The sequence below is a fragment of the Corapipo altera genome, unplaced genomic scaffold, assembly GCF_003945725.1.
Source record: "Corapipo altera isolate COAL_440 unplaced genomic scaffold, ASM394572v1 239, whole genome shotgun sequence".
Lineage (NCBI taxonomy): Eukaryota > Metazoa > Chordata > Aves > Passeriformes > Pipridae > Corapipo > Corapipo altera.
In genome coordinates, this window is record NW_020884938.1 from 3,777,366 (window position 1) to 3,800,336 (window position 22,971).

At 42.6% G+C, this 22,971-nt stretch overlaps 1 protein-coding gene and 1 long non-coding RNA gene across 2 annotated transcripts in view; both read right to left on the reverse strand.

Moving 5' to 3' along the window:
* ARFGAP3 (ADP ribosylation factor GTPase activating protein 3) overlaps positions 1 to 635 on the reverse strand; it is a 28,830-nt gene extending 28,195 nt beyond the window's left edge. Inside the window, exon 1 of the mRNA XM_027660795.1 lies at positions 463 to 635. Within this exon, the coding sequence (XP_027516596.1) occupies positions 463 to 531 (69 nt within the window). The 5' untranslated portion in view covers positions 532 to 635. The remainder of the gene's footprint in view (positions 1 to 462) is intronic.
* A 5,418-nt stretch (positions 636 to 6,053) lies between these two features.
* LOC113955394 lies at positions 6,054 to 14,152 on the reverse strand. Its single transcript, XR_003530519.1, has 4 exons — positions 13,597 to 14,152; positions 9,696 to 9,776; positions 7,734 to 7,877; positions 6,054 to 6,991 (listed from the first exon to the last, which is right to left on the reverse strand). It is a non-coding gene; the product is annotated as an uncharacterized LOC113955394 (long non-coding RNA).
* Between the last annotated feature and the right edge of the window lie 8,819 nt (positions 14,153 to 22,971).

Sequence of the window (22,971 nt, forward strand, 5' to 3'; positions counted from 1 at the left end):
AAAAAAGGAGAGAAAAAAGGAGAGAAAAAAGGAGAGAAAAAAGGAGAGAAAAAAGGAGGAAAAAAAGGAGGAAAAAAAGGAGGAAAAAAAGGAGGAAAAAAAGGAGGAAAAAAAGAAAAAGAAACACACTCATCACTGTGTTGTCGCTGGTTAGGAAGGGGGGTTTTATGGGCAGCAGAGCTGACGCTCGCAGCGAACCTGAGGCACACGGCGGGCGCTGCACCTCCCTCCCTAAGGAGAGGGAGGGCGCGTAGGGAAGGACTCCCCCACTTCTGGGGAGCTGCCTGGCCTTTCCCCCCTCTCGCAGGGACTCCCCCAGCCGCTCTCCCGGGGGCCCGGCGGTAGTGCCGGGCTGCGGGCACCGCACCGCCCCCGCCCCGCCGGCAGTGCGACGTGTCACCGCGGCGGAGCCGAGCCCGGCCCGGCCCGCCCCGCCCGGCGCGCCCCGCCCGGCGCCTCTACCTTGTTGGTGGGCACGGAGCGCAGCCGCTTGAAGATGGCGGCGATGTCCTGTTTGCTGGGCTCGCACATGGCGCCGGCGGCAGGGCGGGAGGACGGCCGGGCGGCGGGAGAGAGCGGCGGAGGAGAAGCGACCGCCGGGACGCTCCGAGCAGCCGCCGCTGCCGAGACGCTCCGCCCGCCGCGGTGTGAGGGCGGCCCCGCGGCTCTGGCGCGAAGGGGCGGTGCTGCCCCGCCCGCCCGCCGCCGTCGCCGCCGTCGCCGCCCGGTTGCAGCGGAGACGGGCGCGGGTTTGAGGCGGCTCGTGGGGTGAGTGGGTACCTGTGTGTCTGTGTGTGTGTGTGGTGGGCACAGGGAGTGTGGGGACGGGGAAAAAAAAACCCCAGAAGCAACCACCTGCTCCCTTCACAGAATCGATTAGGTTGGAAAAGACCTCTGGGGACACCGAGTCCAACCTGTGACCGATCACCGCCGTGTCAACTGGACCGTGGCACTGAGTGCCACGTCTGGTCTGCCGTTTAACACCTTCGGGGACGGTGACTCCACCACCTCCCTGGGCAGCCCGTTCCAATGTCTAATCACGCTTTCAGAGAAGAAATTCTTGCTAATGTCCAATCTGAACCTCTTCTGGTGAAGCTTAAGACTTTGTCCTCTCATTATGTCACTTGTTACCTCAGAGAGGAGCCTGCCCCCCACCTGGCTACAACCTGCTGTCAGGAAGTTGTAGAGAGTGAGAAGGTCCCCCCTGAGCCTCCTTTTCTCCAGACTGAGCCCCCCCCCCTCCCTCAGCTGCTCCTTATAGTACTTGTGCTTCAGACCCTTCACCAGCTCCATTGCCCTTCTATGGACACCCTCCAGCCCCTCAATGTCTTTCCAGCAGTGAGGGGCCCAGAACGGGACACAGGATTTGAGGTGTGGCCTCACCAGTGCCCAGCACAGGGGGACAATCCTTGCCCTGGTCCTGCTGCCACACTATTGCTGATCCAAGCCAAGTGCCATTGGCCTCTTCTCCCCCTGGACACACCTGGGCTCATGTCCAGCTGCTGTCACCAGCACTCCATGGCCTTTCTCAACAGGCACTTTCCAGCCACTCTGCCCCAGCCTGGAGCTGGAGGGGGTTGCTGTGACCCAAGAGCAAGACCCGGCACCTGTTGAACCTCATACCGTTGATCTCGGTCTGTTTATCTAGTCCAGATCCCACATTATGGGATATGGGAATGTGAGTCAGCCCTGTTTCTCCTGAAGCAGGTGATAAGTAAGGCACACTCTTATGCTTGTGACTAGACCTGTGTCTGCTCCTGAACTTAACAAGTAGGGTCCAAGCACTCTGTAGTAATTTTAGTTGAAACCATCATTCCCTCTCCTTGATAGCATTGAAGTTCTCCCTCAGGGACACGTGGAGCATTGCCAAAACAGCAGAAGAAAAAGACTCCAGGTTTTAATTGCTTTAAAAAGCAGCATGTTCAGGTCATAAATCTGAAATCGTAAAGCCTCTTGGAACAAGAGCAGAATAATTATTCTGTTCAACAGAAAAATTTGTAATACAAATTCAGATGTTTCAACTAACTCATACACACTGATATTAAAGTATAAATTCCACATCTCTTCCCAATCTTACAGTCTCTGTACAAATGAATATTTAAGTACACTACACTTTCTGCTCTCATCTTCTGCTTACACTCATTACCTAATGCAGGTTGTGGTGATGCGTTAAGGCAATCACCACTTGGTCCATGTTCTGGTCATAAAATATAAAGAATAGCAAGGAATCATGAGTCCAAGTGGAATTCCATGCCTACAAAAAAAAGAGAGTTTCATTCCACATTTAGCTACTATTTGGGTCATTTTAAATGATTGTCTTAGAAAGTGGTTCATATCCGGGAAGAGTTCTGAGACCTGCAGAAGGAAAAGCAGATAAATGGTAACTCACTGACCTACCTTTTCTCTGTCAGGTTTTGTAGCTGCTAAAGAGTGTATGAAACGGGATACAGTGAAAGGCAAAGATAGGAAAAGTGGGGGGCTTAAAGATCCCTCGTGCCTGGGATGTTCAGGGACCACTGAAGGTGGTGGTCTGTCACACAGCAGATAACCAGGGAGTGGAACAATCAATTATTTTCTGCCTACACCTATAGTTGCAGGAAGAGAGTATTTCTGGTGACCATATAAAATAAGCTATATAATAGTGATAGCAGGTACTAGCAGGTAATAGTGACAGAAAGAAATCAGTCAAAAGGATTCATCAGTGGAGGTGATTCTGTAGCAGTTTTTTGGTGATAGAAAGGTTGCTGTCATCCAAAGAAACCAAACAGAGATAACTTGGAAACACACGAAAGCCCCAGTTTTAGAAGGGCTTTCTTCCCAAATCTAGGTGGCACATTTTGTGATTTTCGCATTTGAAAAAAAGCCACAGATCTGACACAGAACCTGTGGTAACCTTCACTCACAGCCACCAGTGTAGCAGCATCTTGCCATCTTGAAAGATTTTACTATCTTCCCTTCCCCTTCTGCCTACTCATTCCTCTTCTATTGCCATTCCTAAAGGGCACGAAATGCTCCTAACAGCTCAAAGCACCTACTTTTGCGGCCTACAGCCCTAAAGGCTTTCTCTTGTGTGTAATCTCCTTTGGTCCTTTTTGTTATCTAGACCCGTAATTCTGTTTGTCCTCACATGGCTTTCAGCCTGGGACAGCAGCTTGGAGCTGATAGCAAATTAAAACATGTCACACTGGAAAACCAAGTGAGATGGGGCACTGAAGAAGACAGGTCAGGCAATGCCCTTCAGGGTCCCAGCATATTTAGTCTGTGTCTGAGGAGCTGAAGCACTGTCTTGGTGATCAACCAGAGCTGTTGCTTTTCATTCCCATTCATCTTTGACTTGCCAAAAAGAATAATATGTCAAATGAGAAGGATATTTGGATACTGTTAAACAGGGGGCTGGGGTTCTGCTTATTTCATTTCCATAGTATATTTATATAGTATATTTACAGATGGAGAATGGAAATGGATAAAAGCTTAGCTATTTCTCCAACCTCCAGCATAATATAGCACACTACCTCATCTGTCAGACCTCCACGAGATTCTTTGAATAAACTAGGAGACCAGACATGAAATCTTTAGTATTTTTAGGATGATGAAAAAGGCTAGAAACAATAAAACCCCTTAGTCCTATCTGTCTTTATATTTGACAAAGGGATAGGCTAAGAAGCAAATATCCTGGAAATTACTATAAGATTTCCCCTCTTCTTTCTCCAGACTGTATAAATCTGAGGAGTGCATGACCCAAGGTAACTGGGAGGCTGTTGGATGAAGATATTTGCAAGCAGAAGGGTAAAAGAGATGGTACTCTCTGGACATACTGGTTATGGAGTCTTCCTCTGTGATAGAGTCTTATTCAACTATTTAAAAAAATGTAGGATTATTAAAAGTATTTGGTTCTGACACCTCACTGATTGCTTCATGTTACCTTCACCTTGTGCTTTCTTCTATTGCCCACCTAATATTTCTGTCTGCTCACCTTCCACTTGCTAAATGTCAAATCTCTTATTTTTGCCTGTGTCTTGGCTCCAGCTTCTGGCTTTCTGAAAAAAGAAGAGGGTGAGTAGCAAGATCTGTAAAACAAGTGTGCCATAAACTCACTTCCCTGCAAAAACGGACAAAACAAAGGGATTTTGTCACTCCTGCAGATTACACATCTAATGGCTTGTTTGCATTCTTTTAATTAATTAATTAATTAATTACCACATTCATTACTGTGTTCAGGAATAAAAGGGATGGGGCTTCTCAGCCAGGGGATGAGAGAATGCCTGAAAGGCCAGGAAAAAAACCAGCCAAGCGTGGGCAGCAGCAATCAGTGTCATTCACAGCTCCAGGCTGTGCCTGCAACCAGAGGAAGAGAGAATGTAATAAGAAATTGAGGAACCTCCAGAGGCAAGAAACAAAGATGAGAGACAACTCCCCAGTGGCAGATTTACAGTCACTTGTTTATTTTTTGATGTCATGTGTAATATGCCCAATGTCATATCTGTGACCAGTGACCCTGTCCTAGTTAGAACAGCTGGGACCAGTTCATCACTGTATGGGTGTAACCCAAAACTGTGTATTCTATAGCCTTCCATGCCATTTCCCAGAAACTGGTATCAATAGACTATTTACACCTTCTGCCCAGAGCAGCCTGACTCCTCAGGCTATAAACTGGGTGTTAAGAGGCCTGCGAGATAGGAGGGTGCCTCCCTGTCCTCACACTCTTTTGCAGAACTCCACGCCCTGAGGGAAGTACTGAGCATTCCTGCCTGAACTGGAGAATATATAATCTTGGAGTCCTGGAACTTTTGGAACCACTCGTGGGATCCAGAGGAAGACTGCAGATCACCACTCTCAACCAAACTGCAGACCACCACTCTCGACTGGACTGCAACCACCACTTTTCAACCAGACTGCAACCATCACTCTCGACTGGACTGCATTCATCACTCTTGACCAGACTGCAACAGCACTCTCACCAACAGGTTTTCCCCTCTCCTTTTACTTTGGACTCAGGGGGCCCAAAGAACACCACTCTGTTCATGCCCCAGAGTTATACATTTGGGGTTTGTGGGTTAAAACCAATTGTTTATCTGTATAATTGTACTTATTGTATGTCCTAGTTAGAACAGCTGGGACCGATTCATCATTGGATGGGTGTAGCCCAAAACTGTGTATTCTATAGCCCTCCATGCCATTTCACAGAAACTGTTGTCAGTAGAGGCCTGCGAGGTGCCCCCCCCATGCTCCTGTCCTCATGCCCTTTTGTGGAAATTCCCTGACTGAGCACCCTCACACCCTTTTATGGAATTCCCCACTCTGAGGGAAGGACTGAACATCCTTTTATGGAATTCCCCACTCTGGGGGAGGGGCTAAGCATTGCTGCCAGAGCTGGAGAATATATAAACCTGGAGTTTCAGAACCTTGCCACTCTCTCCACTCGTGGGACCCAGAGGAGGACTGCAGCTCACCACCACCCTCGGCTGGACTACAATCACCACTTTTAGCTGGACTGCAGCAGCTCTCCCACCAGCAGGTTTTTTCCCCTCTCCCTTTGCTTTGGACTCAGGGGGGGCCCAGGGAGCACTGTTTTGTTTGTGCCCTGGGGTGCCAGGTTGTACATTTGGGTTTTGTGGGTTGATACCAATTGCTTGTCTGTGTAGTTGTGCTTATTGTATTATTTTATTAAATTGTTATTCTGACTTACAATCTCTCTTTTGAGTTGAGTTCATTTCCCCTGCTGGTTAACTTTTAAACCAGCACATTGTATTATTTTATTAAATTGTTATTCTGATTTATAATCTCTCCTTTGAGTTGAGTTCATTTCCCCTGCTGGTTTACCTTTAAACCAGTGCAGACCCCATTGTTGGTGCTTACCCCATTGTCCCCCCAGTGCAAATGGTTGTCTCTTAGGTGCCAGGACCTTCATGACAACAATTTGAAGGTCATACAAATACTAAATGTTATTTTTCTTCCTGTCTGACTAACATAATAACAAACACCAGCGTATCAAGTGCTTGACTAAATCCCTTTATTGATTTCACTATAGAGATGGGGTACATTAACAACAGCAACAACACATCTTAAGTACAGGAACAATTATAGAAATATTTGCTATGCAGCCTCCTCCTGCTTGGGGTCTGCAAATCATTGATATCAGCCTGCCCCAAAGAAGTTATAATGGATAAGAACTGAAAATAACATAAAACCAGACAATATAATAATAATTACCAACACATACATCTGAACCCGGGGTGCATCCAGAGGAGGACTCTGTTTTAACTGAAGCTACAACATTTGGGGAAAAAAACCCCAAACGAATACAAAATTAATTATTGCCCCAAGACAGAATGAATATATTGTGAGACACTCTTCTGGACAAGTAGAACAGAATAATTTTATTCAAGCCAATGAAGGGATGAGACTGAGACCTCTCTACTAAATGAATATAGTTTCTTGCATCTTCAATACTCCCCTCATACAAATCTCACTGAAGGCTGTCAAGGGAAGAAAAATCAAGTCCAAACCTGGGCTTTATATAAAAGTTCAGTGCAACCTTTGACATTCACTGTTTTGTCCATGAATTTTTGCAGTTGCACATAATGCAATCTAAAAGCTTATCTATATTGCAAAGTATTGCAGAATCAAGTCAGATGTGAATTAAATGTAGGTCTCCAAGCAGTCCACTGGGTCATTTTTGTAGTCTAAACAAGACCCAAATACAACTTTTGATGCAGCAGCTTGAACCCAGGCCTTGCTACACGCATTGATATAATTGAATGGTTGCTGGTATTACAGGTTTAAGAAAACTCCAAATAAAATTAATATATGTCTTGCCCAGATATGGAGAGGTTAGAGGTTTAACAGAGATCTGGGATGACATAACTGAAGAGTGATCAGACTGATGGCAGGTCTTCTTTCATACAGGTCTCTTCAGAGAAAATCATGTAAAAGAAAACAAGCATTATGTCCTGTTCTATTGAACAAGCAGAACCTTCCTGGGCTGAGTTATCTGGAAATAAAAGAGAAAAAAGTTACTAGAATTAGAGAATCTCACTGAAGATTAACCTGCTGTGAGGGTCCTATGAGTAAAGAGAGGGCACCTCTGTGCCATGAGAACCATAGCAAGACTTGGGATGCTTTGGGATGGAGGTCTGGTCATGCAGCTATCACAAGGGAGCCACTCAGTGACAACTTCCAGGGAGAAGCCAGTTGTCTTCTGGCTCTATGTAAGGACTACATGTGGATGGGAAGGATTTCTCTGAGGATTTCTCTGTCCACTGCCATTCCTAGTCTGAATTGAACAACTGTTATCCTGATTGCCTTCAAATCCCAGACTGAACTTCCTTGTGAGGGGAAGAGGAGGGGCAGGCACTGATCTCTTCTCTGTGAGGATCAGTGACAGGACCTGAAGGAATGGCCTGAAGTTTTATCAGGGGAGGTTTAAGTTGGATATTAGAAAGAGACTCTTTCCCCAGAGGGTGGTTGGGCACTGAACAGGCTCCCCAGGGCAGTGGTCACAGCACTAAGACTGACAGAGCTCAAGGAGTGTTTGGATGATACTCTTGGGCACATGGTGTGACTCTTGGGGATGGGCCAGGAGGGCCAGGACTTGGACTTGTGGGTCCCTTCCAACTCAGCATACTCTGTGATTCTCTGAACAACCCAGCATTTGGTTTGGGAGCTTCCTTGCACCTCATCTGATAAATGCAAATGTGTTGTATGAAAATAGGACACAGTTAAAAATGGCTTACCCTGTGTGTCAGCAAGACGTCAGCATCCACCTGAGAGGCTGGGACATTTCACTGCCAAGAGGATGACAGTGATGAGCAGAATCACTGCAGTGAAGACCAGAGCGAAAACAACATAACACTGGTGTGAGTTCTCCAAGCAGGTCACTGCCAAAGGGACAAGGGAGATGAGTCTCACCACAGGCAGAAAGCAAGTCAACTTTTGTTCTGAGTTATAGGAAGATGCAAAATCACTGTACCAGGCCTTCAGCAGGAGTGTGTTACACTGGGTGCTGTAGATCTAACACCTGTATATGTATGTAGGTTTATATGTATACAAACCTGTGTGCATACATAAAATCACGTTTTCAGGGACAGAAGAGCCCTTTTCTTGGCCATTCCTAATTTTTATCATCATAGCTGTTGAGAAAACACCTAAAAATGTGACTTCTTACCTTCTGTGACAGAGCACAGCTTTGCCAACCCTGCCACGTCAACATTTTGCCATGTGCACACAGCACAGCCAGTGCTTCCCACTCTGAAATATACCCTGCCTTTTCTTTGGAAAAGGCCTTGCAATGATTGTGTTATTTTCCTGAGGTTACAAAACCGAAGACCCACAGGGAAATCCTGTAGTTCATATTCAGGCTTTAAAAAGGTGTTATAAGTAATTTGAAATTCTAGAGACTCTTTCCAGATTATCATAATTTTTAAGCACAACAAAGAAACATTTGTTTCTATAGCCTTTAAATCCCTGTCTCCATCATTTTCTGCTCCAACTGTAATCCTGACTAGGATCTTTGTGTTCATTAGATCCCCATTCCTTCATACTTTCCATGTAAACCACCCCCCAATCTAATGGAGAATTAGAACATCTGACTTCTGTGGTTTTAAAGAGTTTGCAGTGAAGAATGTGAAGGGACAGAGCTCTTCTATAGTAATTTTCCATATTTATAGCATATATTGATATTCCTTGAACAAAATTCTGAAAACCTGGACAGTGTAGACAGAATCAGAGGGAGGAAGTGAGGACTGAGTGCTATAAAAAGGTAGCTAAAAACCAGATGGGTCGATGGCCATATATCAAAACCATATTAGTGACCACACTTTTCATGCTGCAGTCCCATCCTGCATTCACTGGGATAAAATCATTATTAATGAAATGCATTTCAATGAAAGCAGTGAATTGGTTTTGCCTTTGTAACAGCCAGACTGAGATCTCCACTTGTCCCACTCTCTCATCTGCCCAACCACCACTTTTAATCAGATAACCATCTGAAGCTTTCAGTTTCTTTTCCTTGTTGTAAGGCCAAATTAAAACCCCAGTGGAAATACCTTTTCTCACTAGCATTTGCCGCAGCTACCACTTTTCTCTATAAATATCTTAAATGCTCTTATTGCATTGCATGAATGGAATATTTTCTTTCATTCTCTACTTCATTTTCACCTCACACACAAGAGCTAAAACTCATATCCAAGACGATTTCACTTTGTAGAACAAAATTTACTTACACAGTTTGAGAAAATTTAATATATCTTAAAATTTTAACTTAAGAAGTGATAGACATAATTTTTCTGACACTTGTCAAAACACTGTCCAGAATTTTTGCTTCCTGGCTATCATTTTGTAAAAGTAGCTCAGTTTTGTTTTAAATACAGAACGGTTTGAGTTGGAAGGGACCATAAAGGTCATCTCATTCCAACCCCCTACCATGGGCAGGGACGCCTTCCACTAGCCCAGGTTGCTCTAAGCCCCATCCAACCTGGCCTGGAACACTTCCAGGGATGGAGCAGCCACAGTTTCTCTGGGTAACCTGTACCAGGGCGTCACCACCCTCACAGGGAAGAATTTCTTCCTAATATCAACATCTCTTTGGGCACTTTGCCCTAAGCAACTCCTCCACTGTGTGTAATACAAAGAGGTATACAAAGAGGATAAAATGCAATGAGAAAAGGTGAAGTGTCCTGCCTGCAGTGTTGTAGTACCTGAATGTGTAATTTTGGATGTGCTGTCAGGTCTGTCAGATCTCCATTCCACCTTCACCTCAGCATATGTGATTGGATCACCTGCAGGAACAAAAGTGTTGCAATTAGAACCTGCCCAAGGCCAGCCCTTGCCATGCTCATTGCACTCAATCCCCTGCAGCATCAGACCCCCTCTGGGAAAGTGAGAAGAGCAACAACATGCAAGAGACGTTACTTTATTACTTTTTTTTTCTGTCACTGAGTAAATGTGCTAAAAAGAAATTACTAGGAGACTTCACATATATAATTGCCCTGCTGTGCAGTTTTCCAAAATAAAATAAAATAAAATAAAATAAGGAAACGTTATTCAGTTATTAAATCTATGAAAATTTTAAAAAACCCTTCTAGGTGACCATAACTTGTCACACAGTGAACTACTCTAATAATAATTCTATTTTTTCTTCTTTTACACAAGTATATACATTCTGTCAACCTCTAAGCAGAAGTTAATCAATGACAACTTCTTTTCAGTGAATTAATTTTTTCTCCTGTTTATTTCTCAATAAACTTCTTCCTACCGAATTCAGATCTTGTACATGGCTACAAAATATGCCTTTTGTCCTGTTTCCTCTTTCATAAAGAAGAGCACAATTCCTGTTGGAACAAAGCATGTGCATAGAGCAAAGACAGGCTATTTCCCATCCCTAACGAATGAAACATAATTTTAAAATGTATGTAAAATATCAACATACTTTTTTCATTTCATCCACGGATTTTTCTTCCTCAATTTCATCCTTCCATGAGTTTAAATGAGATTTTTATTAATGGCAGGTCATCACATGATCTTCCTCCAGTCACTGCTTTCCATGCATGGAGCCTGAGGCAGGCACTTCAGAACTTTCTGTAGTCTTACATTAGGCTTTCAAATGTGACAGGACAGAGATCTTCCCATTCCCTATCTGGTGGTCAATGAGTAGAAAACCCTCCTATGCCCCAGTAACCACTGGAATGGTTGTGACACTCCTGGTTGCACCCAGTAAAAAAAGTGCTTCACTGTGTGTTACAAGATTTTTACAAACAACAGCACAAAAAATGTTGTCAGGGTGGGTTCCCTCAAAAGTCTGGAAATGCCTGGCAAATTACTTTCTCTGCCTTCCTCGCCTCAGTAGTGGAGAATTCCTGTCTGCTGGACTATCAGAAGAGCTCAATCACCAGATTAGCTAACAATAATGCAAGGTCGGCTGGAAGAGGAATTGGCAGCTGAGTTTTCAGCAGCAAGCCATTCATTTTCCCAAGAAGGCATGTGGCTTGCTGAAACTGCTTTGCTTTAAGCACAAGAACTAAGATATCCTGTCTCATAGGAGCTTTCCCTATCTTTGGAGGCCTTGCCCACACTTGTCTGTTCTTACGTGTGGATGCTTACACTGCAGAACAGCGGAGATCTCTCTCACTATCCCTGCAAAAACAACCCATTCTTTGGCTTTCAGTGGCCAGTGCTGCATGCAAAGCCCAAGGAAGGCAAAGATGATGTTTAGGTACCTGACTTCTATTATTTAGTTGAGTTGCATCACCTAGATAGCATTTTCAAATTCACATAGTTAAAGGTATGTCCAGAAGGTATCTCACTGCCCAGGGGATGTCTACAGGACCATTGGCCCAATTCAATAATTTTGTGCAATCAGGAAAGCTTGTGGGAAGAGGTACAACTAGAAAGATAACTGCAGGTGTAATGAGGTGAGGTACTGCCCCGTGACACAGTTTATCCTCCATTGGGTGATATTAAATCCAAAGATGAACTATCAGAGTAGGTGAGTGACAGGACATGTTTCACAGCAGTTTTCGGTAGGTGTGGCAGCAGAAGGAAGGAAGAAGCTATATTTTTACATCAACTGCAACACAACACCTTGGAGGTTGCCTGCTTTGCATGTTTTACCTCATTTCTCAGGAGCTTCTTCCATCAAATTTGCTTGCTGATAGTGTATGAAATAAGTTGTTTGTTTTTTGGTTTTTTTTTTTCAATCTTAAGAGAGAACCAAACAGATTTTTCTCTGAAGTGCCACGGGGAAGACGAGCAAATGCAAATTTCAGCAGTGCAAAACGTAGGACATATCCAGGCCTGCAGGTTAAAAGCTCTGTCCTCCTCTTGTAAAAAGTCAAGAAAGCAGAAGCTGAAGGCAGAGGAGAAGTAGGTTGCAGGCTAACTAGTGGACAAGCGTAATGGCTGTGGGGAAGCAAAGCTAACTTAGAGCCACAAAATCAGGTAAGGCAGTACAAACATTGAAGTGTGTAACAAGAAAATGCTCACAGGTAGGGCAGTATGAACACCCCTTTTTTATGGACTAGGTTATAATTTTTGTTTCAAAGGAGCAAATTTAGCCTTACTGTATCAATGACTTAATGTCAAATATGTATGGATTAAGACCGCAAGGTCTCTTGAGTGTTTTCAGGCAGGTGCGTGATAGGCAACATCCCTGCTCTGAACTCTCTGTAACGGCAAACACCAAGCTTTGACCTGAAGAAAAGCAACGTCCTAAGGGTGCCAGGGCTGCTGAGATCTACCTCAGACTTATGAAAAATGTCGAATCTAACCCATTTTTTTAGAACTTTCTAAAAAAATCTTCCTCGTGCAGCTGCCAAGGAGTCAGAACAGTTTAACAGAGTTTGGCAGAAGATGAGAGCTTAGTTTCCTGCACTCAGGCTCTCAAATATGAAAGCAATGGAACACACACAGAAATCGAAGAGAGAGTTTGTAAGAATGGAAATTTTTATAAATATAAGAATGTGAAAAATTATTAATTATAAAGATAGGTGAGGTTTTTTCACTATATCTCAGTAGCACACACTGATGCTGTTAATAGATGTCATATTCCAGATCAATTTGAAGTATTTCTTCATGCAAGATATTACAAACAGCCTGTGGAAGTCAATGTTTTAGGATAATATTAAAATAAAATATTTATTAGGACACCAAAAGGGATGCAAGATTAGGAGAAGTTACAAGAACTGGTGATATTTTACTATTGCAATTGAAAAGATTTTTTTCAAAATACCATGCTGTCCTACTCTAAAGCATAAGAAAAATATTTTGCATGAAATTTGGTTACTTATTCAGCCTTATAATTGCCCACAAAAAATTTTTAGATACTGAATTTCCAAGCATCTCATACTGGTAAAATATATGTCTTATAAACATGAATTTTTTCCTGCTTTTATCCATTAATGGCTATATTTTGCACTTTATTACTTGAAAATAAAATTTTTGAGTAATCAGTTTTACAGTTTAAGATATCAGTAGGTCATACACAAATTGGAGGGCTAACAGTTTTCAAAATTACAGAGACTTCTATTAAAACTTGACTTGCATTTTTCTCACCATAGAACTTTTAGAAACGAAAAAGGGGGACAGAGACAGATAAAGAAAGAAAAAGAGAGAGAGAAAGAAAGAAGAAAGAAAGAGAATTAAAACTAGAAACAGACCTATCATTTTAGAATTTAAAAATATTTCCGGTGTTGAAGAAAGGAATCAAATTAAGATATAAAATAAAAGTGTACTGCAGGAGGGAGAAGTCCATTCAGCTGTCAATGAGTTTCCAATAATCCGTGTAAATATCTTCAATGTCTGAACATTAATTTTTTTCAGAAACAGAACATTTCAGCCATACTACTGAAATCCAGAATGGGATTTTAAAGGTCAGTCTTCACTTTCGCTAGAATTCAGTATTTAATCTATTAATAAACACGAATTTGCCAAGCAAATAGATATATAATAAAGAGGGGAGGTTATTAATAGTTATCAAAATGCTTTCAACATGACTTCTGAATGATCTAAGAAAGAATGAAATGTGGCATTAAGCAGAGGGAAATGAAGTAACATTAAATTATGAATGGTATTAATATTATTAACATTATTGCATTTTTTTACCTGTATCTGAAGTTTCTGAAGTGAAATGTACTCTTTCCTTGGGTGATACCTCAGCATAAACCACCTCACTTGCCATTTTGAAAAGCTGCTTTCAGACCTGCAGTCAAAATGGACTCACTGAAAAAGTACCATCCCCTATTTTTGGCCACTCTCCACCATACCACAAGAGGTCAAAACAAGTGTTTAGATGTCTGTAAAACGGAAGGAAACTAGAACCCTATTTTTTCAAATGTAGATTCTCACCTTGTAGCTTTTGGTAAGCAGTTCTTCATTCTTACTCCCTTCTGATGGTGTATGTTCTATTAAAGGTGTGATTTTGATCAACTTTCTCATAAAATGGGACCTTCAGCCTACATCTAATTTTTGTTTGGAACTCAAGCTGGCAACATGCTGAGTGTGTTCATATCCTCCTCAAACCAAATGGACACTAAAATGTGTTTCAACTCAGATCGTGATGATTAGATTGTTCAGTTTGTGATTAGATTGTTCAGTTTGTGATTATCAGATCACTTCCTCCTAAACTTCAGTAGTTCAGGGTTGAAACCAGGAAACAATGATGTAGGGAGGTTTTTATTGCTGAAAAAAACGAATTTCAAGAGTTTGGAAAAAATTTTTTTTCTACATTTAAATTTTCTTTAAATTTATTTCATGAAGAATAAAATTAATTTTAAAAATCAGGTTTGAAAATGTTGCTATAAGGCCAACTTTCTTTTTTTTTTTCTTTGGATTTTCATCCTCATAGAAATTTCTAATTTTTTTGAGTTTATGGTAACTTAAAATTATAGCAAAACTTTGAATTCTTCTCCCAGGGGAATTTCTGCTCTTCAATCAGCTCTACACCACATGCTAGTCCTCATATCCCAGTGGCATTATTAAACTCAGAATTAAACCAGGGCTGAGTCTGACCTATTATTCCTCTTCATGTTGGTCATCAAATTTTCTCATTAAAGACAGACAACACAGTTCTTTGGAATTATCATGATGGTAAGTCAAGGAATGCAATATTTTGACCTCTTGGGACCAGCCATAGAAGAAGTATGAAAAAAAGAAAGAAGAATGACTTCAACATTTTCAGCTTAAATCACTGAACTGTGTTGAGAATGGGCTTTCACAACACTGGTAACTGAAAAGTTCTGTATTAATCACAGAGTAATAGAATCATTTGGGTTGGAAGGGACCTTAAAGATCATCTCATTCCAACTTGCTGCCATGGGCAGGGACACCTTCCACTAGCCTAGGTTGCTCTAAGCCCCATCCAACCTGGCCTGGAACACTTCCAGGGATGGGGCAGCCACAGCTTCTCTGGGCAACCTGTGCCAGGGCCTCACTACACTCACAGGGAAGAATTTCTTCCCTACATCTAACCTGAATTTCCCCTCTTTCAGTCTGAAGCCAAACAGGTTTTTTTATTATTACATGTACATTTATTATTCTTTACATTTACTTTTTTAGTAGCTCTGGCCCATCATGAACGACCTAGTTCATGTTCATGATTCAGGAGTCTTCCTCTTGAGAGAGGAGGTTTCTGGCAAGGCAGACAAGCACCGTCAGGTTGATCTTCATTATTTTATGCACTTGACAGAACTGATGGAGTGGTCACATACAAAGCTCTTTCCTTGGAGCCAGGTCCTGTCCTTCAGCAGCAGCCTGGGACACTGCAGGAACAGAGGACACATCTTGCTCCTGCTGCCTCCTTCAGCTGGTTCCTCAGGAGACATTCAGGGACCATTCCTCTGACCTTTCAGGAGAACATGCTAGGACCATGGAGGTAGCTATTTCTCTTTACTAATTGGAAAGTAGATGTTAATGGACAGCTTAGATTTCGGCACCTAAAGAGCAGAATATCTCAGGACTGAAGAATTTCTGTTCAAAGGAACATGGAATTATAGAGCGGTTTGAGTTGGAAGAGACCTTAAAGATCACCCAATTCCAACCCCCTTCCAACTGCAAAATCCATCCCATTCTAATTCCAGCATCCTACCCTTCCCTTAGCAGGTAGGTGGTAATTCAGTTGAAAAAGACATTTGTTACTTGGCTTTGCAGCCAAGATGTTCTGAGGAAGATTCTTTAGCAAAATAACATGAGGAAGGGATTTGTATTGGTACACTAAACGGTGTCCTTGGTACCAGCAATGCAAAGCTAGGCTAAATTTATTTATTGTAGCATCCAAGGTTTTTGAAGACACCTGGGGAAAGGAGGAAAGAGGCTCTGGAGACACAGAAGCCAGTGATGTTTGATAATTTTTTCCATCCTGTGTATTAATTAGCCCAGAACTGGCAAATTATTTTGTCAGTGGATTTGAGGAGAGCATGTAAAGATGGGTATTTCAAGGGTTTGGAAGAAGTTTATTTTTCTCTCCTACAGCAATCCTTTGTGTTTTAATTACATGAAATTGTCACTAGATGTCTCTACTGCACCATACTGTACATTGTTTATCAAGAGTATGAGCTGCGTAAAGTAACTTGTCAGACAGGTGGAGTGTGAAGGAGAAAGAAGCCTGGAAGATAAAGGTAGATAAAGGAAGATACCAGGTTTTGGTGACGGGGGGGCTTCTGGGGTGGTTTCTGTGAGAAGCTGCTAGAAGTTTCCTCCAAGAGAGGAAGACAGCCAATTCCATACAGCTCCAGGACGGACCTCCAAGAGTCCAAGACAGCCAATTCCATACAGTTCCAGAATAGACCTGCCGCTGGCCAAGGCTGAGCCCATCAGGAGTGATGGGATGGACTCACGCTGGAAAAGTTCATGGAGAACTTTCTCCCGTGGGAGTGGCCCCACAGGGAGCAGGGGAAGGACTTTTTTCCCTAAGCAGCGGCAGGAACAACCTGTGATGAACTGACCATAACCCCTGTTCCCGTCTCCCTGTGCTGCTGGTGGGGGGCAAGGAGGGGGAACTTGGGAAGGAGGGAGGGGTGGGGGAAAGGTGTTTTTAAGATTTATTTTACTTTTCATTATCTTGCTCTGAATTTTTTAGTAATGAATTCAATCAGTATCCCCAAATTGAGTCTGTTTTGCCCATGATGGTATTCGGTGAGGGATCTCTTCCTGCCCTTGTTTCAACCCATGAACTCTTTGTTATATTTTTCTCTCCCCTGCCCAGTGGCAGAGGAGAGTGATAGAGCAGCTTTGGCTGATGCCTGGCATCCAACCACGGTCACCCCACTACAAACTCCTAGTTAAAGGAGATCCCCTGGCTAAGGCTAAAAAATCCAGCATAGAAAATAGAAATAGAAAATAGCATGCTGTTATTCCTGCACTGGGGCAGAGTAGAAAGGGGACAATCTATGGAAAACCTTTTGACTTTTTCATGTTTTTGAACTCTTCCCTGTGGAGAATAGATTCACATCATTTATGTCCAAAACAAGCACATAACTTGTGCTTGTATTTATGTATATAAATCTCCATGGATATAGGTCACACTATCACTTTGAGTTTCAACTTCTGAACATGAACTGATGAGCTGACTAGAGCTGAACAAGCAAAACAGCAGCCACTGAGAATGGCATTAAAATAGTATTTTCCTTTTTTTCTTTTCCTTTTAAGGAATCTCTATGAGGTGGCAGGTGGAAACTTAGTATTCCTGAGCAATAAGTCCTGTATTTTCAGGAGGGTGGAGGTGCTGCCATCTCATAATTAACCACCATTTCCTTATATTTTTTCATAGAAGGGAATAGGAAACTACTTTTATTATTGCTTCTGACCAATACATCTCTTAGGAATGCATTCAAAAGTACTGAATGCTGTACATCCAGGTAAAAGTAATTCTTTTGATAGCAATCAGAGGTTGTCCCCCTAAATTCCTTAAAATGATCATCTCACTCCATGAGGATCAGCACGGCCAAGTCAGATATGGCAATGCACTTTCTGAGCCCTTTCTAATAAAAAACGGTGTGAAACAAGGCTGTGTTCTCGCTCCAACCCTATTCACAGTCTTTTTCAGCAGGATGCTCCAAAGGGCCACGGCAGACCTCGATGATCAGGACGATATCTATATTCGATACTGTACTGATGGAAGCCTTTTCAACCTAAGGCAACTGAAGGCACACACCAAGACTCTAAACCATCTTGTCCGGGAGCTGCTTTATGCTGATGACGCTGCCCTTGTTGCCCACACAGAAGCAGCTCTGCAGTTTAACATCCTGCTTTGCAGATGCTGCTGAGTTCTTTGGACTGGAAGTCAGCTTAAAGAAGATGGAAGTCCTCTACCAACCTGCACCTCAGGAAGCCTTCCATCATCCCCATATCACCATTGTCCAGTCAGAGCTTAAATCAGTCCAACAGTTTACTTACCTAGGTAGCCTCATCTCCTCAGATGGTAAGATTGATGGGGAGATAGACAACAGATTAGCAAAGGCATATAGTGCTTTTGAAAAACTCCATAAAAGAGTATGGCGTAATAAACACTTGAAGAAAAGCACCAAGATCGGTGTTTACAAAGCCATAGTGTTGTCCACTCTCTTATATGGTTCCGAATCATGGGTCGTCTACCGCCACCACCTGCGACTCCTAGAACACTTCCACCAACGCTGTCTCCATACAATCCTAAACATCCACTGGTCAGATTATGTGACCAATACATCTGTTTTAGAACAAGCAGCAGTCACTAGCATTGAGGCCATGTTGCTGAGAACACAGCTGTGCTGGGCAGGGCACATCTCAAGGATGAAGGATCACCGCCTCCCTAAGATCTTGCTTTACGGTGAACTTGCCTCCAGCTACCGCAAGAGAGGAGTCCCGAAGAAAAGATACAAGGACTCCCTGAAACAACATCTCAGCCTCGGCCACATTGATCATCATAACTGGTCTACTCTGGCAGCAAACTGGGAGGCCTGGAGACACACCATCTTTAACGCTGCCGTTTCCTTTGAGAATGCACGCAGGATCACTCTTGAGGAGAAAAGACATCGCAGAAAGAATCCTATCCTGCTGAATACACCACCTAAGGAGTCTTTCTGCTGTGCCTTTTGCAATCGGATATATCTATCTCATATTGGCCTCATAAGTCACCAGCGTACCTGTAACAAACGTGGATAGTGCCTTCCTAAATCTTCGCTCACGAAGCCTAGCCGTGATGATGATGAACTCCTGTTCATTCTTTGTAAGGGCAACGACAGCCCAGGTGTGGAAAGTGGTACTTCAGACCTATTTCCTAAGAAAATATGTTAATGAAAATTTGGATAGACAAACTGAAAGCTGTGTATTCTTGCAGAAAACATCATAACAGTTTGTTCTTATTCTTTTTCTTCCATTTATTCCATGATGCCTTCATTTGGATGAAGGTAAACTATGGAATTATGATCTGCCTCTTGCTCAGCTCACCTGAACTATTATGTGCGAGCTTGGATAACTTATTTTTTATTGTATAATTTTGAACTAGTGGTATTTGAATATTAAGGAATGAAAAGACATAAAAATTGTAATTCTACAGTGAATAAAGTCCCCTATTTTTTCCAGGGGTTGTCTTTCTGTTGCAGTCAATTAAAGCCTGGCTGGCTCCATTAGCTTAGAAGAAAGCACTCATATAAGGATGGTATTCCATTAATGACCGAAAACACCAGAAGTGAATCTTCTGGGAAAGAACGCTCTGTAGGGACACTAGTCCCGGATCAGGTCCCAGCTTCACACCCAAGAGCTCCCATAGACAACTGTACTAAGTTGTCTCTGCTTTCCACTGGTGCAAATGAAATCAGGACTCTGCGTTTCAAAAGCTGTGCAGGTCATTTATGACTCATGTAAATAATTTATTTTGATACAAACAGAATACTAAGAGGAATGCAATGAGTCTCAAAAACTTACAGTGTGGAAAGCTCCCTTAGTGAGTTCCTGGGGAGAGGCAATTTGAGAGGGAGGAGCTGTAAGGCAGTTTGGGGCTCTTGGCTGTTTTACCTTGGATGTTTCCTCTGAGATTCTGAGACAAAAAGACAATCAAGAACCGTCTTGAATAAACTGCACTTAAATACAACTACAGATTTTGGATTGCGTTTTTCTAGGCTGAACTAAACTATTTTCTGTTGCCAAAGTCCTTCCCCATGTTGACAGTTTTCAGGGATCGCTTTCATTGTTACAAGAAAGGTTTCCCTTGAGATCAGCAGCTTTCAGGCAGTGCAAGCAGCTGTTTTGCCAGTCAGTGATATTTGCACACAGTCACCCTCCTTCAGCTTGTTCTGAAATTGCTGTTCAGGATCAGGTGTTACTGGAGGACATGTAACACTTGTACACAGAAAGCTACAAAGGGGGGGGGATTATCCATGAGTGACTGATACAGCAACAGTGACACACTCACACAGGCCTGTGTTAAATAAACAAGCATTGTAATCACTGATTCAAACATTTCTGAACAGAGATGGGAGGGTCTAAGTGTTTAGTCGTGAGTGATACCTCGAAGTTCATCAGAATTGTCATTTTTCTCAGGTTCATTTGTTAATTGCATAAAACCTCTTTAAACAGGTCCCTTCCTTCTTGCAGATATCCCATTTCAGCTATTTTGCAGCCATGCATGGTAAACCTAAAAAATAGAGGACACTTCTGAGAGTTATCAATCTCAAAGCCCACAATCATTCAAATTAAGCCTTCCCATCCCATTTGTAGGGATTCCTCCTGTGACAAAGAGAGCACCAACTGCAAATAAATTGCATGTTAAAGAACTTGCACGGACTGTGACATGGTAAGGGCTGCAAATGGAAAGTCTGAGAAAGGAGAAGAGGGGGGTGATTTATCAGCACCATAGACATTGTTAATCCCATCTCTCAAGGCTTTACCTCTGTGCCGATGAATCTGCCAGCCAGTCCTGGTACAGCTGGAAGGCCATGGAGGTGATGAGCAGAGCTCCTCTCAGGTCTGGCAAGGAGAGAACAGAAGGTGCCCATCTGTAGACTTTACCTCCACTTCCTGCAGCAACCATATTCATATTACTCAGAGGCTTAAAGGTTGCTGAAACCACAGTGGCATTTGCTGGTGGCTCAAATCAGGTCATCTAAAAGCTTCCCTAGGCATGATTTGCATTCTTTTTCTTAAAATTGTACACAGATAGGAGATGGCTACTAAATGTGGACCTATTTCCCAGGAAGAAAGCTTTACAAGGAGATGCTTAGGAAATGAGTCTGTGTGCAGCTCTGGAGCCTCCACAGGCCATGGAGCTATTGGAGTGGGTCCAGAGGAGGACATAAAGATGCTTCAAGGACTGGAGCACCTCTCCTACAAAGACAGGCTGAGACAATTGGGGCTGTTCAGTCTAGAGAAGAGAATGTTGTGTGGAGACCTCATAGCAGCACTCCAAGTACCTGATGGGAGCCCACAAGAAAGATGGAGAGAGACTTTTCACAAGGGCATGTGGTGACAGGACAAGGGGGAATGGCTTCAAACTGATAGAGAATAGATTTATGATATTAGGGAGAAATTCTTCCCTGTGAGGCTGGTGAGGTCCTGGCACAGGTTGCCTAGAGAAGCCCCATCCCTGGAAGTGTTGAAGGCCAGGTTGGATGGGGCTCTGAGCAACCTGGTCTAGTGGAAGGTGTCCCTGGCAGGTGCTTGGAATGCTGTAATCTTTTAGGTCCTTTCCAACCCAAATCATTCTATGATTCTGTAACATAACACTTTATTCCAGGCTGCTTTGAACAAGGTAAAATTAAGATGAAAGTTGCAAAAGAAATCCATAGTGGAAAAAGTACCTTGTAACCATAGTGCTGCAGACAAGGATGGTTTTGATCTTGTGAATATCTGCTACCTGATAAGAGCTGCCATTGGAACTGGTAATTTTAAAGATTTGCAGAATTTGTTCCCTCTTATTTTTGTTCTGACTATATGAGAGCATCTACATTCTGTTAAAGCACCTTTAGTGTCCTTTGATCTGTATCATAAAATCTCTAGGTAGGTTCCTGCTTCTTTGCATGGTGTCAATGCCATTTACAGGAGTTTTGATCTTCATTTACATGAAACATGTTTTGAAGCGGAACTTTGAGAAGTGTGGTTTTATTACATGCTGTGCTGTAAAGATGTTCACAACGCCGTTAAAACGTTTACAAAAATAGAGGTTGTTACATTTCAGAGTTAAACAAGTTCGTTTTACCAACACATACTTGTGTTTGTGATAACAAACCCCTCAGATCTGCTAAAACCATAGTTGCTTTTTGACATGTAAAGAGATTTCTCAGAGATAAAGCCTAAACATTGCAAAAGATCTCCACCAGTTGTCTGACCAAAACTCTGAGTTCTCGTGGTTGAGGATTTTCAAATGACTTTTATAGTTTATGGGAGACATCAGTGACCTAGCAGAATATTATAGCATCTAGAAATTGGAGTCTGGCTTCATAGCTTAATATAATTGCTGAATTTCAAAGAATAGGTGCAAACATTATAAGCCAATGAACAATGAGATTTATAATGGGAAAAGATTGTAACTCTCAGCAGGGAATTTGGGAATTCCTATGATAAACTCAGTAACACAAATTCTAGGGATCTCACTTGTGTTTGTGGTAGTGGGGATAAAATGGAAAGACATCACACTTCTTGAGACTTCAGCTAATGGCCAAAGCTAATTGAATTTGAAGGTGAAAAGGGCAATTTTGGAAGTGTCTATGAAAAGTTCCCTCTCTAAAAAAACTACTTCCAAACCGGTTTTATTAGCCATATTTCTGATAAACACATGATGTGTTTATCCAGCTGTGGCCTGGACATTTTACCCTGAAGGATCCTGTGAGAGACAGTATCCAAAGCTTTCCTGAAATCCCAAAAGATCAAATTAAGTGGCTTCCCTTGATCAACCAGGTGGGTCACCTTTTCCTAAAAGGAAATCAGGTTTGATCAGCAGGACTTTCCCCTCATGAAGCAGTGCTGGCTGTGACCAATGACTTCATTACTTTTCAAGTGTTTTTCAACACTTCCCAGAGTAATCCTCTCCATGACTTTAACAGGCACTGAGGTGAGACTGACAGGCTGTAGTTTCCAGGGTTGACCTTCTTGCCTTCCTTGAAAATTGGGATGTTTGGCAGCTTCCAGTCAGCTGGGACCTCTCCAGACTGCCAAGACCCCTCAAAAATCATTGGGAGCCCATCTGACCTTAGCCATTTGGGTCTACTAATTTATATGGATTGTTTCATAACCTCTTTCACTGACAGTCATTGAGACACAGACTCTCACATTCCGCCCAGAAAGATTCCAGTGTGGGAACCTCCCCAGGTTCCTCCACAGCAAACATTTAAAAAAACCCACTGTTTTTCCCCCCTTACTACCATGTGGCCTTATTCATAAACTGATTATCTATCACCTTACAGACCTTCTGGCAGGTTCCCTACTCCTAAAGAAGGGGAGGGTTTTTTAAAAATATTTCTTGCAAGCTGCTACGCAGTCTCTTTTTTTTTTTATTATGTTTTCACATTCAAT